Source organism: Uloborus diversus, chromosome 4 (assembly GCF_026930045.1).
Source record: "Uloborus diversus isolate 005 chromosome 4, Udiv.v.3.1, whole genome shotgun sequence".
NCBI classification, from domain to species: Eukaryota; Metazoa; Arthropoda; class Arachnida; order Araneae; family Uloboridae; genus Uloborus; species Uloborus diversus.
Genome location: NC_072734.1, coordinates 41,506,604 through 41,524,506, shown reverse-complemented (window position 1 = coordinate 41,524,506; position 17,903 = coordinate 41,506,604). Strand labels below are relative to the sequence as shown.

General features: G+C 33.8%; 1 protein-coding gene across 8 annotated transcripts in view; it reads right to left on the bottom strand.

The window, feature by feature from the left end:
* LOC129220044 (cytokine-like nuclear factor N-PAC) overlaps window positions 1-17,903 on the bottom strand; it is a 43,631-nt gene that overhangs the window by 15,605 nt on the left and 10,123 nt on the right. For 4 of the 8 annotated variants that reach the window (XM_054854376.1, XM_054854377.1, XM_054854383.1 and 1 more), the window contains one exon: window positions 15,142-15,424. The exons of 1 other annotated variant lie outside the window; for it this stretch is intronic. In XM_054854376.1, the coding sequence (XP_054710351.1) occupies window positions 15,142-15,381 (240 nt within the window). In that variant the 5' untranslated portion in view covers window positions 15,382-15,424. Of the gene's footprint in view, window positions 1-15,141; window positions 15,425-15,863; window positions 15,961-17,903 lie in introns of all 8 variants that reach the window. 3 more of the 8 variants (XM_054854378.1, XM_054854380.1, XM_054854381.1) reach the window with 1 other exon arrangement.

Here is a 17,903-nt window from a genome sequence, read left to right as displayed (position 1 = left end):
TGATACAAGTCATATGATCTTTCAATTCCTTGGAACAACTTAAGCAAAAATAATTATAAAACCTTGATTTTTATAGAAAAATCATCATAATTCATGCTTCATACTAATTAATAAACCTTTTACGGGGATGAAAATTCGTAAAATTTTTTTAACAACTTTTTTGCTGCGACTTTTTTTTTACCACTATAATTTAAAAGTATTTCGTTGTTTACTATTTTTTGCTTTAATTGTGTTTTCATAACTTTGATTTGATACCTAGTTCGGTCACTTAGGTCTTAACTACTAGCAGGGGCACTCCGAAATAAAATGAGAGGGGGGCGGGAGAGGTGGATTCTCAAATTTTCGAATGAAGTTCTACTTTTTCCAAATGATAAACATGAGCATGCACATTATATCATACTTACATAACATCTAATGAGAAGCAACATTATGCATCATTAAAAACAATTTTTAAAATTTGAAAGAAGAATCTCAATGTTGCAATAGTGTTTCCACATTTTTCAAATGAAAATTTTTTGGGGAGGTTACACTGTCCTTCTGAGCCTCTCATCGAGGCCCCCCATACTAGATCCCATGTGATTGTCAGTGTTTTTTTAATAATAGCTTTGTTAAATACGCCATAATTCAGTGAATGTTGGATTTAGTATTTGTTTTCCGATTTTCAAACGAGATCCTAGACAGTCCCGATTTTCATTCAAAAATCCAGTGTCCCGGCCAATTTACTTCACGTCTCGGTAAAATATAAGTTTCATTACAGATGACCAAAAAAAAATATAAAAATAATTAACCGTGAAGGATTATTTAAAATAATAAATTTTTCATTTCTGTACCTCGTAGCCAGACTGACGTAAGTCCAAAAATTTGAATTTTCTGTTTATTACTGCTAGGGTTCGCCGATATATATCCGATATTTGTTCTGAAAATATCATGATATTTTGATATTTTCGATATTTATTTTTCCAACTACGGTATTTTCAGTATAAAAATTATATTAATCATAGTAATATAGCTCATTTATTATTAAAAATACCTAAAAAGTTATGCACTATAGTTTTATGATGTATTATTACACATTAATATAACAAAATAATGTATTTTTTTTATTCATAAAATTATTAGTAATGTAACAATTTTAATGCATATTAAAAGTACCTAATTAAATGTTAACCATTGGTTGGAACAAAAGAAAATGTCTTATGACTGTGCCCCTGACTGTTGCATACTGTTTTTTTCTGAATCATATAACTGTGTAAAAGTAGCTAACAGAAGACAAATGAGTAGAACAGCTAACGCTATATTAACTCTATTAAAATTGACTAAAATGTAAAATGGAATATTAGATATGAATAATTAAAGAAACCTTAATTTTAAGTCTGCACATTATAATAATAAATAAAGAGTGATTTGAGGATGCATTTACTATTTTGAAGACATTAGTTTGCGTTGATTGAAAATATCGGATATTTTACATATTTTCGAAAATTGCACTCACATGACATATTTTTTTCTCTCCTGTAAAGTAGCGTATGTGAATCACGTTAGTTTAGCTCTGAGGTACAGATTTGTAATTTATGAGCTATAAAATTGCTATCCGATTTGCTTGTAAGGAATTTTACAAAAAGATTTAAAACAAAAAAGACTTTCTAAAAAAGTCCTAGCCAATGCAATAAACAAGTAAATATTGTTCAAAATTCAATTCCTCATTTCTTGCTGAAGTAACATCAAAAGATTAACGTTTACAAAATAAATTGTTTAAATGTATCTGCTTGCGTCATGTATCATTTATTATTCCTGGTTTAGGCTGATAATTAGTAATCATTTATCCATAGCATTGAGAATAAACTACCTTCTAAAACACTCTGAAAACCAGCCGGGGTGTGTACCTTTTGAAATACCCACGGTGGGGGGGGGGGGGGGGTCCTGGTTGAACATTTCGGAAATAAGGCAAGTCTAGGTATACCGCTATTACGATCACTTAGTCTCAAATATGGCGAGATTCGAAACATAAAAATGCACAAATAAAGAAAAAAATATACATATACAAACATAGTATGTAAAAAGTATGCATAGATGTATAAATTTGCAGTGCTTTTTTCCCCCAGCGTTAAAAGAAAAACAACGAATTGCTGTTGCGCGGAAGGGGGGAGGGAATTCCTTTATTGCTCTTTATTATTACGTATGATTTCAGGTTATGCAAAACATTACAATCATAACTAAATGCATTTAGCTATTTCATATTGAAATAACTTGTTCCAAATATATGTTTTATAAATGTTGAATATGAGTAGTTAAATTCAATAATAAAATATGTGAATAGTAATTTAGAGCAGTAGTAGGAGATAGAAATTCCAGAGATTTAAAATCTAGATTATTACTTCATAAATATTACAGAAAGTTGTGATTAGTAAAACACGACTGGCTGAAAGGAATTCAACTCGTTTGCTACACGTGTTGAGGGGAGAAATGGGCGGGACGGACCTTGGCAGCATGTCTGGAGGAGTTCCACTCTTCCCTGCAACACGCGTTGAAAAGAAAGGGGTTGAGCTTTGACAGCACGTCCTGGACAAAAGGGATTAAGTGCTTTTTATCTCCTTCCGAAAGGGGGAGGGAATTTCAAGATAAAAAGTATTGACCATTTCGAGCAGATAGCCATGTTCCCAAGGTGACCTTTTCCAGGTGAAATTCCGCTCGTATGTCAAACCGCCAGAGAGTTAACAACCATACCCCATTTATCAGCCCACTCCGTAATATGATCTAGATCCTCTTGCAGCTGATTTGCTTGTTCTTCATTTTCTACAGTCCCCATAACTTTGACATCATCAGCAAAACAATTAATGTTCCCAGAAATATTTTTGTGAATATCGTTCATAAAGACAATGAACAAAACAGGCCCTAACACTGATTCTTGAGGAACCCCGCTTAAGATCCCACACCAATTAGAATAATTTCCCCTTACAACTACCCTTTGTTTCCTTCCGGTCAGCCAATTTTTTACCCAAATGAAAGTTTTCCCGCCTATTCCTATATCAGCTAATTTGCTAAGTAGAGCAACATGCGGTACCTTATCGAAAGCTTTTTGAAAATCAATGTAAACAACATCTACAGGCTTCTTATTGTCCAAAGCCATGGTAACTTTGTCATAGAAATGTAATAAATTAGTTGCACAAGATTTACCTTTCCTGAAATCATACTGAAAACTAGTCAATAGATTATTAGTCTCTAGAAAATTTACTATCTTAATTTTCATCAATGTTTCAAAAATTTTGCAAACCACAGAAGTTAGACTCACAGGTCTATAATTTCCAGCACTTCCTTTAGACCCTTTCTTGAAGAGCGGTGTAATGTTAGCCAGCTTCCAGTCCTCTGGCACTGTACCCGAGTTATAAGAAGCATTGAAAATGTTTACGATTACATCTGCTAATTCCTCCGCACATTCAACTAAAATTTTTGGATAAATATTATCTGGTCCCGGAGCCTTAGTCTCTAATTTTTTTCAAATGAAGTAAAACGTCATCCCTGGAAAATACAAAGTCCTCAAGCTGTACTATAGCTTGTGTCTTGTTGGTGTCAACTGTTGAGATACAGTTATCGTTAAAGATGCAACAGAACAAAGGCTTGAAAAACCTTTATATGTTTATAGTCCTATCTTTGTCGGTTTCCAAGTAAAATTCCTGTTTTCGCAAACAAGCAAAAATTTTGAATAAAATAGGCAAAAGTGTTTTTTTTTCCCCAAAGATAAGTTCTTTATTAAAATTATTTAACCATTTAGAGAATCAATAAAGACTGAAATTTCCTCATTCAGTTTGTTACCTACTTAATTATTACCAACATATGTGTTAAAAAGTGAAATAGAAAGCACCGCTTTAGTTAGAGCACTGAATAAAGCGGCAGCATGTTAAAGAAAAAAAAAGACAACCTTATCGCGATCCATCCATTCTGCAGTTTACGAACATACTCTAATTGTAAAGCATGCAGTTATGATTTTTGTTTTGTAATAATTTCGTTAATGCTTTAAATTTGAGAGGAATTAGAAAATCAGGGGCCCACCAGTAGTTTCAATTCAAAAACAATTTTACTTTATTTCTATTAATTTATGTTTTTAATTTGCACAAATGAATATAGCGGGTATTTTTTTATATAATTTACTCAACAAAGAACAATAATACAAGAAGTAATATGTACTAAATAAATATAAAAAAATGAGAAGCTTCTTTGAGCTTATATCAAAACAAATATAAATATAAAATCATAAACTAGATTCCTAAAAAAAAAATCACAAATTAAATAAAATTAGTAAAATAATGCGTAATAAAAATAATCATAGAATATCAATATGCATACATAAAGTGACTAAAGTTTTTAGTGTTAATATATCAGAAATTCTGAAAGTTGAATTTTTGATATTTAATACTAAAAAACTTAGTATTAATTAGCCCTTTTTAGTTTACTTGTAATTGCACTATTGAATTGTTGTCTTCCGAGTATTTTGTAATTTATGGGTTTTTGCTTTAGACTTAAAAGCACAATATTTACAGGCAGATGAATAGCTCTTGCCTGCGAATGATGGAATTAAAACTTTCCGGTAGAACTTACTGCATCATTAGGTGTGGCTTTAGTGTTTTATTTTCATTCAAATAAAACCCAAACTTGGGTACATCTAAAGGCTCTGCTAAGGTACAGCATAGGCGGATTTAGGACTAAGTTCCTGGGGGGGGGGGGGGGCAGGATTTTTTTTTAGCAACATTTTTATTGCCCCTCACTACCATGTTTTTGTCTGTTTCCTGTGATGCATAAGTCTATGCTTTACTTTTTTGTGTGTCGTTTTCATTAATGTGTGTTTTCATGCTGTCCTTTCTGAATTGACCTTAAGAGAGGGAGCTGGCATCGAGAGAGCGACGCAGGGCTCCCTTTTAAGTGGGAAACAGATTATCTCCAATTTTAGAGGGCCGGGTGTTTCACCCCCGGAGGAAATTTTTAAAAATGGATATGAACTTCTGCATTATGAAGCCTTAAAAAGGTTAACTGGATAGACGTAGAAATTGATAGCTAGATTATACAGTTGTACAGTATTGTTCAAACTTTGTAAGAAACAGCCATTTTAAGTTTGAAAGAAAAAATAAACTATAGATTTCTCATTACAACAACCTTTTTTAAATTATAAATAGTGCAGAAAATGAAAAGGAATAGAGGTAGTGTATCATTTTTTTTCCTGGCTAAACAGATTAACAATATGCTGTAGAAGTAAGTGGAGTCCACTTTGCTTAGGATTTTCAAAGACTTATCTAATTATTTTCAATTACTCTAGAATAAATAAAATTATTTAACACAATTCATTTGTACTTTCCAGTGTGTGATATTTTAATACTTGATGGTAAATTTTTACAGTTCTGTTCTAACTTTGTGAGAAATACTGTTTTAAATTTAAAAGAAAAAAGAAACCATAGATTTCTCATGACAACTTTTCTTCAGTTGCAAGTGGGGCAGAAAACAAAAAGGAGTAGAGATAGTGTATTTTTTTCTGTGCTAAATAGATAGACAATATGCAGAAGAAGTACGATAAAAGGAATCAATACAAAAGAATTTCCAAAATACTGCATTCGGGATTGAATAAATAGCAAGATATGAAACATGTGAGTCACAAAAATTTATTTCATATAATATGTTACAAACGTAAGAACCACGATTTTTACATTTTTAATACAGGATGTGGCAAAGAGCTGAATTTGATATATTTTGGCATTCCTTCCCCTCTACCATTTGTTAGAAATTTTTAAATTTAAGGTTTGTAGCCATACGTCTCCAAATATTCAAAGTTTTCAAGCACTTAAAAATGAAATTAGTTTTTTCAAGCAATTTCTATTTTTTAAGGAACGAATTGTGAATTTTTTTTTGGGAGTTAGGGTCACACTTCAAAGCAGGGGCCCTAAGCAATAGCTTGTTTATCTTGAAGGCAAATTTGGCCCTGTTTGTAATTCACTCTTACCTGCAAATTTTTGTTTGATTTTTTTGTAATTTTTACGAAAATTCCTCAGTTTTTATGTTTAAAGGATTTTTATGATTTTACCAGTCTTTGTTAGGTTTTTATAGACTTTTATAAAATTTCAGCAAATTTTTCCAAAACTTTTGATGACTAAATTATTTAAATTTCAATGTTGACAAGGACTGACTCATTTAGACTTAGATGATTATGACTTACCTTACTTTTAAACCAGCATTTATAAAGTAAGTAAAATTGTACTCTCCCTCTAAGTAAAAAGATTCATTTAATCAGAACACTCAGATGACTGAAATTTATTCAGTTTGCGATAGTATTTATTTTTTTTCTCTCTCTCTCGCTCTCTTAAAAAAAAGAGAGAGAGAAGGGAAAAAAACTGTTTTTTAGAATTTCTCCAAAAGGCCAATTAATCTACCAAGAACATAAATATTATGCACAAATATACTTGAAATGTGGACACAAATCATAAAGAGTAGCTCGTTCTGTTAGCGCAAATGGGGAGAAGGGGAGTTTTTTCCCCTTTGCTTTAGGTTCTAATTTGTTAAAATAATCGTCAATTATTTTAAGTGTTGCAGTTTAATGTATAGCTCGTTTAGCCTATATTTTCATACATTTTAGCCTATATTAGTCCAAAATAGTGAATTTAGACACATTTTCAGCACCCCAGTGACAGATGTACTATTTGTATTTAATGTTCGTTTTTTTTTTCCTTTTCTTTTCTTCCATCTGAAAAGGACATTCGCTTTTCTTTTCATTTTCATTAAACTATTCAAAAAAGAAAAAGTAATGATATTTTTGTTTTAAGATTTTGGAAGATGTGTTGTTACTATATAAAGTCCTCCCAAAACTGGGGGAGGGGGTATTGCCCCATATTCCCCCCCCCCTATAAATCTACCCATGCCCTTCTGAACTATTCAAAAAAGAAAAAATAATATATTTTTTTTAACTTTTGGAAGATGTGTTGTTACTACATAAAGTCCTCCCAAAACTGGTGGGGCATTGTCCCCCTCCGCCCCCCCATAAATCCGCCCATGAGGTACAGAGGAATTGATCCCAGTGGCGCACCAACAGAGGGGGCTAAGGGGCTTAAGCCCCTCCCAGAAACCAAAAGGAATTTAAAAAGGGTCTTCAGCCCCTTGACTAGATCAAAGAAAACACATAAAATATCGTTTTTTGGCCTTTAATTTCGGAAAATTTCTAGAAATGGGTCCCCGATCTCCACCCCTTCCTAATTTTACCAGATAACCTTAAATAACTGTTATAGTATTTCAATTTAAAAAAAATATATATTAGTATTAGATCCACTCACTCGCTTTTTTCCCTAACTTGGCCAAACATGGCCTGAAATGGCTCTTTTTCGAATTCTGTTTCAAAACTACTACCTGCAGGGAATCTCCAGCTTCCCCTTTCTAAAGATCCCAAAAGATAGCTTTGTAATGTGTTTTTAGGAGAGAGAAATCCTGAACCTTCCACCCCTTCCCCGGGTATGACAAAAATGACAAAAGACAGCTTAAAATTGCGTTTTTAGAGTTTCAATATCTGAAAATTTCTGTGGAATTCAAACCTTATCACTAAACATAATCCTCAAAGTGCATTTTTAGTCCTATAATTTCAAAAAAAAAAAAAAAAAAAAAATCAAGGAAAAACACTCATTCTAAAAGTTTTATCATGGTCAAGGCCTAAGAGGAACGCGTGACACGGTCTCGATTGTCTTTTGCATTGCAAAACACAGCTCTAGGAAGTCTTCCTCATGTCTCAACATATAAAGTTGTGATTCTAAAAATTTTCTGGAAAAAAGTTTTAGGGCAGAAACAAACTGTAAAAAAATTCAGAAATGTTACTGATTTATTCCTTCCAATGTTTCGGGATTTCAATGGTTTTTATCCACTTCCTGGAAATATCAAGTATCATTGCCAAAAAGTTTCCTGAATTGCTACAAGTTGCACGAATGCAGATTGCACAAACAAGTTGCACGAATTCTCTCTCTTGAAAAAGAAAATCTTAGCTCCCAGTTTAAAAAATAACTGAGAGTATTTACAAGACATATCGACTTCAGAACGATTACGGCTCATCCAGACTGATTAAGCTTCCAAAGGGAGAGAATAAGTCTTTGGACAAGGTAGTTTTGCACAAATTGCAAGTAAGTGAAATGCTTGATGTTTGCAATTCTGGCTCAGCTTCGGCCATGGTTGCAATATTGCATTTGGAACTGCCTTAATAAATCAGGAAGGTGCCAAGTTGTTATATTATCCAACCTAAGGTTATTCAGAAGTTCCAGAGACACAACTGGCTTGAGACAGGAAGATTTCTAAATTTTTCGGGAGAACTTTTGGAAGGTTTCTGAATTTTAATGAAAAACTTTCCCGATTTTTGCAAGACATGTTAGTGGCAGAAATTGGGCACATCAGCTGTCTATTATCTTCCAGGAATGTTTCTGAATTGTTTTTACACTGCAGAGCCCCTGAATCCTGGCCCTTTTTGTACCCTTAACAAAGATAGCTTAAAATGCATTTTTAGGACTTCAATTTAAAAAAAAAATTATTAGTGGATAATCAAATTCATTTCCTAACGTTACTACCAACGATGTCCCAAAATTGCATCTTTAAGATTTAAAATTCGAAAAAAATCTGAACGAGATCCCTAAATATCCCCCAATACTGTCGCTCTCAAAGATATACTAAACGTGCGTTTTTAAAACTTCAATCCCGAAATTTTCCGGGGTTAGGCAATGGGGGAACCCCCCCCCCCCATGAAACGTTGCCTCGAATGAATTAAAATTCTGTTCTCCGCATTTCCACTGCTTTTTAGTTAGACCAACACTCTTCCTCCCCAAAAACGGCAAAAAAGATTTCGGGAGAAAACCCCGAATATCCTGCATCCTCGTTCCAAAAGAAGCCCTAAGTCGTAAATTTCGGTAAAATAAAGTCACAGTTCAATGGTGAAAATTTCCCGCCAACGAGCGGTCGGATTCTTGATGTCGCTCTATGTTTGTCTTATTAAAGAAAACCGATTTTAACAAATTCAGAGCAGATCCCTTATTGTTCCCTCTTATGTCTCCAAAGACAGCCTTACGCTTTTTAGAATTCAGCGTTGAAAAATTTCTGGAAAGAACCCCAAAATCTTTTCCATTTCCTCAATATCACCAAAGACAGCCTAAAATTGCGTTTTTAAAGCTTCAATTTCGGAAAATTTCCAGGAGAACCCCCTAAACTCATCAAAGTTTACCTAAAATTGATTTCAATTTGGGGGAAAAGTACGGAACTTAGAAAATTTAATTAAAAGAGATATTTAATTTAAAAAAAACAAGAAAAAAAATGCTTTTCACAACTGTAGAACACACCATTTCTTTTTCTAGATAACATTATTGCAGTTTTCTTTATTAAATTTTTTTCTTAGTTTGAGAGTGATAAGGTTACTGCGTGTCTTATTACCATTAAAAAATTTAAAATAATTTTGTAGTCAGATGGATAAAAAAAAGTTCTGAGAAGAGGAAATAAAACTATTTTGCTCGTTTAAAGTTTGTAAAATTCAACAAAAATTTTAAACTACACAAAAAAAGGCGCATCAAAGGGGGGGGGGCATTCTTGATATATGCCCCTTATTTTACGAATGGGAGTTCCTTACGAAACTTCTAGCCCCTCCCAGGAAAAAATCCTGGGTGCGCCACTGATTGATCCAATAGTACAGTTCAATTATACTTCTTAGCATGTTGCCGGAAAGAATTGCAGGAGCATGGTAGAGAGCTGATATTATTTATTTCTGATGGAAATGACAAGAAATTAATATAATGGTTGCTGTCACAGGAAATACCCTTTTCTTGATGATTTTTTAAAATACAGCTTCTGATAGTTGAAATTTGGAAGTTCTCAGATATTTTGTCAAAAAAATAACTCTAGTGTACATAAAGCAGTTTCTGACTTTTTTAAAGTGAAAGAATACTTTTTTTATTCCTATTTTACTTGCTGAACCGCAGGCGGAAAACGTGTGAAAAGCTTGTAAACTTTTAGACATTTTTTCTATAGCTGCTTCTGAAGCTGTGCCATCCTAAAGCTCTCTAATACCAACGACAAAGCACGTGAAATGGCAACCTCTGCCCTTTAACAAAGACCAGTATGATATTGCCAATGCAAAGTCATCAGTGTCTATAAACTCCATTAGTTACTTTTTTTATCCATTTTGCACTGAATCATAAGCAGGAAAACAGATTCTGTTGAGTGCTTTGTTCTGGTTCGACTTGAGTATTTCAAAGAAATTCATTACTTGACTCTCATATTTTAAATAATATTCATTTTCATTTTCAAAGCTACCAGACACCAAAACTGTTTGCCTGCAGGAACGGATAAGTTATTTGAAATGTACTTTAAAAGATTCCTTTAATTTTCAGGAATGGCTACGTACTAGTTTGGTACTTTATGAATTTTTATGAGCAAAGGAGACTTTCCTGAACTTCTGGTTTTTAAGTTATGAAGCGCCATTGCTATATGGACCGTGTAGAAGGTCCACTTGCATAGTTTTGACTATTGGTGAGAAAATACTATTTTTTTTTTATTTGGAGATCTCCCAAATCTTTACTACAATTGATAGTAGTGTTTGGGACATTATAAACCAAAGTCATTTCATCAATAATTTGAACTTTGTTCTTCAAATAGGGTACTTCTTCCAGAGTTTTGAGACATGGAGTTTCATTTTCAATTACATTCACAAAATCGGATCTTGCGCTTTTCTTCAGTAAATCATTCTGATGAGCTTAACCTAGCGTAGGACTTATTGTATAGGAATGTATTTCAGATTTACTAACATCACTTTTGAGCAAATGTTTCCCAGTGTTTTTTTTTCTCTATTTTTTTTTTTTTTGCTTTTGCTGTTTTGCAGTCACTATTGAAGACATTGTCATTGCAGGACTTCTCTGGATAGAGACTATTCGGATTTTCTTTAACGTTCTACTGAAATTTTGATGCTGCTTATGTGACAATAGCCTCACTCACTATGTTTCTTTACTCAGGTGTAAAATCATCATAAGAGTTGTCACGATCATTTATGAACTTAGTAATAAGTTAGACATCACTTTCTGCTCAATTCTCAATGAAGAAACTTTTCAACCTCACCAGTAGGATCTTGGAATTTATCTCAAAATTCTTGTTGGAGTCAAAAATGCCAGATTTAAAATGATACAATGAACACTGGTTGTGCATTGCACTTTCATTCGATGAATTCCAATAAGACCTTAGATATGCACTTTAGAAGAGCTAATTTAGCACTGCTCCAAAACAAGACCCGAGGCAAACAATATTAAATTTTTCTACTTTTCTCCTTACAAAAAGAAATCTTTGACGGAAGTTTACCTTTAACTCTTGAGGTTAACGGGCAATATCTGCTAAAATATACATCCCCTTGCATCGTTGTAAAAGGAAAAGTATGATTCTATTTACATCACTCTCTGCTCTAACTCTCTCAGATCTAGCAGTCTAAAAGAATTTCTATAAATAATTCAAAATAGTTACACCATTTGCAGGCTTTGTAAGAAAGTGAATTATCTTTCCGAAATTCTTTAAATGTAATGAAAAAAAAGGCCCCATTTCTGTAATTACTTCGTACTTGCAGGTGTTAATTAAAAAAAAGTGCCATTGTGACCTATACTAAGCAGTTATAATGCGTTAAATAATTACTTAATTAGGACATTGTTTTGATATTCTAGCGCCCCCACCCCCCCAAAACAAGAGAGCCACAAAATTTACTTCGGTTTAAGTCGAGTCTTCAAGGTACATTTCGCAAGCTTGTTATTTTCATGAATTACTGCGAATGCTTTCGGAGCTTGCTTTTATTTCGCTTTTTGACGCTTTGATAATAATTAAGTAATTTTAAACAAACTGGATAATGATGTTTCAAATTTTATCTGTCCTACAATTAAATAATTTTTATCCTTGAAATAAAATGTTTAAAAAAAATGCGTATTTTATTCAAAATTTTTGCTTGTTTGCCAAAAATGGAATTTTACTCAGAAACCAATAAAGATAGAACCATAATCATATTTAGCTTTTAAAAAGCCCTTGTTTTTGTTGCGTCGATTGCCAATTTTTTTCACTATGTTTTATCTGAAATAGTTGGCGAGTTATGAATGTTTTAGCAAACGGCTCCCCTCACTGCTTTTCCCCCTCCCCCGGGGTTGTCGAACACCCAGGAGGGCGACGACATGTGGTTCTTGTAATCACTATCGTGCCTGTAACAATAAGTAGAAATAATATTGCGTCAGCCTTTCCATGTATGCTCAACCCCCTTCAGATCCCTCGTCTATACCAGGCAGTATTGCCAATGAAAAGAAGAAAAGCAGCCCAACAACCCCCTTATTCCTCCTCATACACCATAAAGTAAGAAACTTAATTTTTTCCCCCCAAAAGCTTGGCATTCTAAGAACATTTTGGCGGGATATCAAAAAACTTTTACTTTGAAATGTTTTCCTCATAACATTGGATATTTTGAACAAAAGCTTTTGTTACATAAAGAAACAGATCTCATGCAAATACTGATTAATGCTTTTAGTCTGTGTTTTCGCTCAAGTTTTTCCATTTGCAGATGTGCAGTTGATATCATTTTTTGTAATAGCTACGAATGCCTTGTCAGGTAATTTTCTGAAAGTAAAGTAACAGAATAACATAAACCGAAACCAGTAATGATCAATGGAAAATAGCTGTGCTTGCCAATTAACAATACTAGGAAAATAAACGTATAAGGAGTTTCTGCTTTCTGCCATTGGAGAACACACAAGACTAGACTTTTCTTCTGGTGTTTCATAACTTTGAAATCTAAGGGACAATGAAAGGGGCCTCTTTTTTGTCCAGTGAGCCTTTTATTCCTCCATCATTTAAAAAATGTACAAATTAAAATTATTACTCATTGCTTCAAGAAATGTTTGCTTTGTGTTCATTTTTTATGTGCTGTGTGATAGTCTTTCCCTTTTTAACGTTCTCTGCCTTACAAGCGACTAGAGGAAAATAACACTGATAGTTTGAGAAAATTGTTAAAAAAAAAGTTAATGTTTCAATAAATTGGCGACAAATCAAATCCGGTCGAAACAAATTATGACGACCGGTGATTGTTTCCCACCGGTCGCCACTTTAGTCACTTCTTTGGGTGTGACTTTACTTATCAATTAGATGGTTGCGTGTAGAGCCCTTTCTGTTGGGCAACACTATCTCAAAAGATGACGAACATTCTTGGTTAAACATTAAAACATTTATTAATAACTGGTAAATGCTAAAACGTTAAAAAACAATTAAAATAGTAAACGTGAACATAACTATTCAACCAGCCACTCTGCACGAGCACAGTGACACGACACAAGTTAACACATGTGGAGAGGAACTGCTACTGACACATCAATGGCGGCTGTTTTTCAGCCGCATTGCTGAGTGGAAGTGAAAGTTAGTATTTCTGGTGCAAGTTAAAGTTCTTATTTCTTGGTGGAAGTGAAAGTTTGTTTTTTTTAACAGAAAGTTAAAGTTTATATTGTTGTGTCCACCACAGTACTCCCCTCCCCCCCCCCCCCCCCAAGTGCCTTGGGTTGAACCTCACTCGTCGTTCAGAATGAGTTATTGCAACATGTGCTTCAGGTTACTGGGAGGGTTGTACAGACTGATGAGCTGGATCTGGTGGTGGATGTGGACGGTCTGGTTCGTGGTTGAGCAGAAAGGCAGGCTTGAGTTGGTCGATATTGATTATGGAAGGTTTACCATTGATATTTAGGGTGATGGTCGTCTGTACATTGCATTACCAAGTAGGGTCCATTATATGGAGGTTGAAGAGATTTTTTAACACCGCCAACAAGAACAAATATGTGGGTGGCTTTACTTAAAGATGGATGAATAAATATTGATCTTTTGTTGTGGGAAGCAGTAGGAGTAGATTTTCCCGACTGCATGGATTGACGAAACTGTTGTAAAAAATCGTGGAGTTGAATATTAATTGTTGGTTATTCTAAGTATTCTGCTGGTAATCAGAGAGGAACACCATAAACCAGTTCTGCGCAGGTGCACTGCAGATCTTCCTTGATTGTCGCTTGAATTCCTAATAGAACCAGGGGTAGAGCATGAGTCCATTTGTCTTTATGGCAGTGGAGCCCTTGTTTCAGGGTTCTGTGGAAGCGCTCAACCAACCCGTTCCCAGAAGGGTGGTACAGTGATGTGCGAGTCTGTTGAACTCCCAAGACCTTGTTAAGTACAGAGAACAGGTTGCTCTGGAACTGCCGGCCTTGATCGGTTGTCACCATAGAGGGCACTCCGAATCTGGCTATCCAATGTAAAAGAAATGCATTTGCGACAGTGACTGCATTCATGTCGACTATAGGGATAGCTTCAGGCCATCTTGTATATCTATCGATACAGATGAGCAAGTACTGGTAGCCATCAGACGGTGGAAAGGGTCCAACAATGTCTAGGTGCACATGTTGAAATCTTTGGCGAGGTAACTGGTTTAACATGTTTATGTTATGAATAAAGAATCTAGTCCTTATGTTACTAATCCAAAACCTAGTTGCTTAAAATATTATTACAAATTACAATTTATATGATTTTCTGCAACCTTAACCTCTTCAGTAACAGACAAATGGTTTTATAAAAACCAAAATTAAATGATTAAACATTGCCAAATCTTTTTTTCTTTCTTTTTTGTTTGTTAGTGCAATGGACACTTACTTTGCCAATAAATTTGCAGTTAATTGATTTTACTTTACATATTTATTAACACACAATAATATGGAGTTTTTTTTTTTTTTGGTTACTGCTTCATATTTAAATGAGTTAGTAATAAGTTAGTTATACGTAAATGAGTTAGTAATTGTGTGGCTGTGTAGTACAAGATTTACAAAAAAATTAATAACAGCTCTGTTTTCCTCTCCCTTTAAAATTACTTTGAATGTGATACTATTAGTAAATAACAATTTGAATTACTGTTGTCCCATGGTTTTAACTTGGCAGCATATACGGAATGCAAACTGAATATTCAGCACATTTCTGTGGAGCTCATTAGCTTTATCAAAAATCCATAACAATAAAATGACAAATGAGCATCATATTTGTTCACTTATATAATCAGAATGCCTTTCAGAAAAAATTAAAATTTTATTATACTTTTTAATTTCAAGTCATACAAACCTGCTTGGTTTTCTTTTTCAAGTTAGCAGCCTGGATCATCTTCTTAGAATGGGGAGTAATATCCTTCTTCGGAATCCAAGCATAATTTTTAGATCCAAAGAAGTATACATACTCTTGATGTTTAGTTTTTGAAGGTGACCTACTTTCACTTGGAGGTTTCTCTATCTGGGCTGGCCAAGGTGCAAACCCTTTCATTTTAGCCCACACTAGATCTCCAACTTTAAAAAACTGGGAAGCCATAGTCAATAAAAATGATCAAAGACTAATGCAGAGGAACTAAGACCTGAAATTAGAGTAAATGAAAAAATAATTTGTATTTATGAAAAGATGAAATTAGAATAAATGAAAAAATAATATGTATTTATGAAAAGATGAAATATTCCCCCCCCTCCCTCCGTAATTTAGTTAAATTATAAACAAATAACTAGCATTAAATCAAGCATATATTTAATGGCAATGGAAACACACACACACACGAGTTTAGAAAAATTGGTGTTTCCTATCAGAAGGAGCTTATTATTCCTATATTTATTTGCTACCAATTTCTTACTCATTGCAAACTGTTTTCAAAAAATATCGGAACAGAATTCCCTGTGCACTATTGATGTCATATTGGCCAATTTATTGACAACTAGTGGTACCCGCACGGCTTTGCACGTAGTAGAAAATTAAAAGGTCATTTTGTTTGTATATTTACAAATAATGGATAATGAATTTCTCGCCAATTAGCTATGTTCATTTGATCGCCTATCGTCGCATACGGTAGTTTGCTCGTTCACATTACGGTAATTTGCTCGTCCACTTTACAGGGTTCATACTCTATTTGGATGAAAAAATTCCATGACTTTTTCATGACTTCATAAAAATTTTCATGATCTTGTTACACAAAGAGAATAGTACTATTTTACCACTTTTCTGCAATGGGTAATGGCAAAACTATTATGTGACTGCCACTACCTTATCAAAACATTTACTTGTGACAGAAAAAACATCAGCACATAGTACAAAAACTAATAACTGTTCTTATTTACCTATTTAATTTAAGTAAGGTAAAAATATAGTGAATGCAATATATAGATGTTCAAAATTAATAAATATTTAACAAACAGAGCATGATACAGTAAAACCTGTGTAAGTTGACCACCTGCGGTGCACTACTTTAGTGGTAAACTTAAACAGGTGATCAACTTACAGAGGTTGGTTTATATGATAAAAGCAAATTCCGTGCCTGTGATCAACTTAGACAGATTTTACTGTAGCAGTAAATGAGGCAGAATATTAATAAATGGGACAAAGGTTGAATGAGTCATTACAAAGTTTTCAAAAATAAATTTACTTCATAAAAATATTGCACTTTGGTGTCAACAGTGTATCTAATTATCTATGTACAAATACAAAAGTGACGACGAGCAACAGGCTCTGGCCCCCGCTAGACTGGTCCTAGTCAATTTACAATCCCCAGTGAAAATCAATGGCCCTCTTAAAACTATCTACTCCCTTGCTCATTACCACCTCTTCCGGTAAGCTGTTCCAAGGTTCCACTACCCTGCTATAATAATTTTTCCTAATATCCGTGTTAGCCTGAGATTTAAATAGCTTAAAACAATGACCCCTTGTCCTGTTTTCAGTGCTAAACTTCAGCCCCGTATTACTTTCATTTTAATAAATTTAAACAACTGAATCATGTCCCCTCAGTCTCTTCTTTGCTCAAGACTGTACATTTTTAGCCTTCTAAGCCTGGAATCATAGTCTAAATGAGAAAGTCCATTAATTAGCCTTGTAGACTGCCTTTGTACCCTTTCCAATACATTAATATCTTTCTTATGATAAGGAGATCAAAACTGAACAGCATACTCCAAATGAGGTCTTACCAAACTTCTACATAAGGGCAGAAGAACTTTAGATTTGTTTGAAATAGATCTATTGATAAACCCAAGCATCTTATTGGCTTTAACTTAGAGGCTTTACTTCAATGAATGAAAATACTGTAACTTGACAGTATTTTTATTCATTGAAGTAAAGCCTCGTTTTTCTGTTAATTTATTTTTTTTAAGTATTAGAATTCCCTATTTCTTTGTTCTATCGCCTGATTAAACCTTTATTTTCTAAAGCCTTCAACAAATTAAAACAAACTCTGACAAGTTTAATAGTGATTTTTTATGAGTGGTTGAAATGAACTTACTTTGAGACTTACTTTACTTTACTTTATTATACTTTTTGAGAGGGTGTGGCAAAATCTAGATCGTGCAAGTCCAGTTCTAAAAAAATATAAAATGCGCTGAAAATAATTGTGAACTCTAAATAAGTGATATCCCAGCAGTAAAACCACATTACAAAAAAGGCGGAAGGCTGTAACACAAGCAGATGCAATAGGATTCCAAAACTCAGATTCGTTTTTTGGGACAGTTCAGTTTTCCAGTGTAAATAGCTGTTACGTGCAATACTGTTAAATCACTGAAGATTTCTAATGTTCTTTTAACTTCTGTTACTTTCTTTCTGCCCAAGACATTTTTCCATGACTAGAAATAAATTTCCATGACTTTTAATGAAAACATTAATTTTCCATGACTTTTCCAGGTCTGAAATCTGTTTAATTTTTTTCCATGACTTTCCAGGATTTCCATGACTCGTACGAACCCTGACTTTAAATGGTAATTTGCTCGTCCACTTTATGGTAATTTGCTCATCTACTTTATGGTAATTTGCTTGTCCACTTTATTGGAATTTGCTCGTCCACGTTAAGGTAATTTGTTTGTCCACGT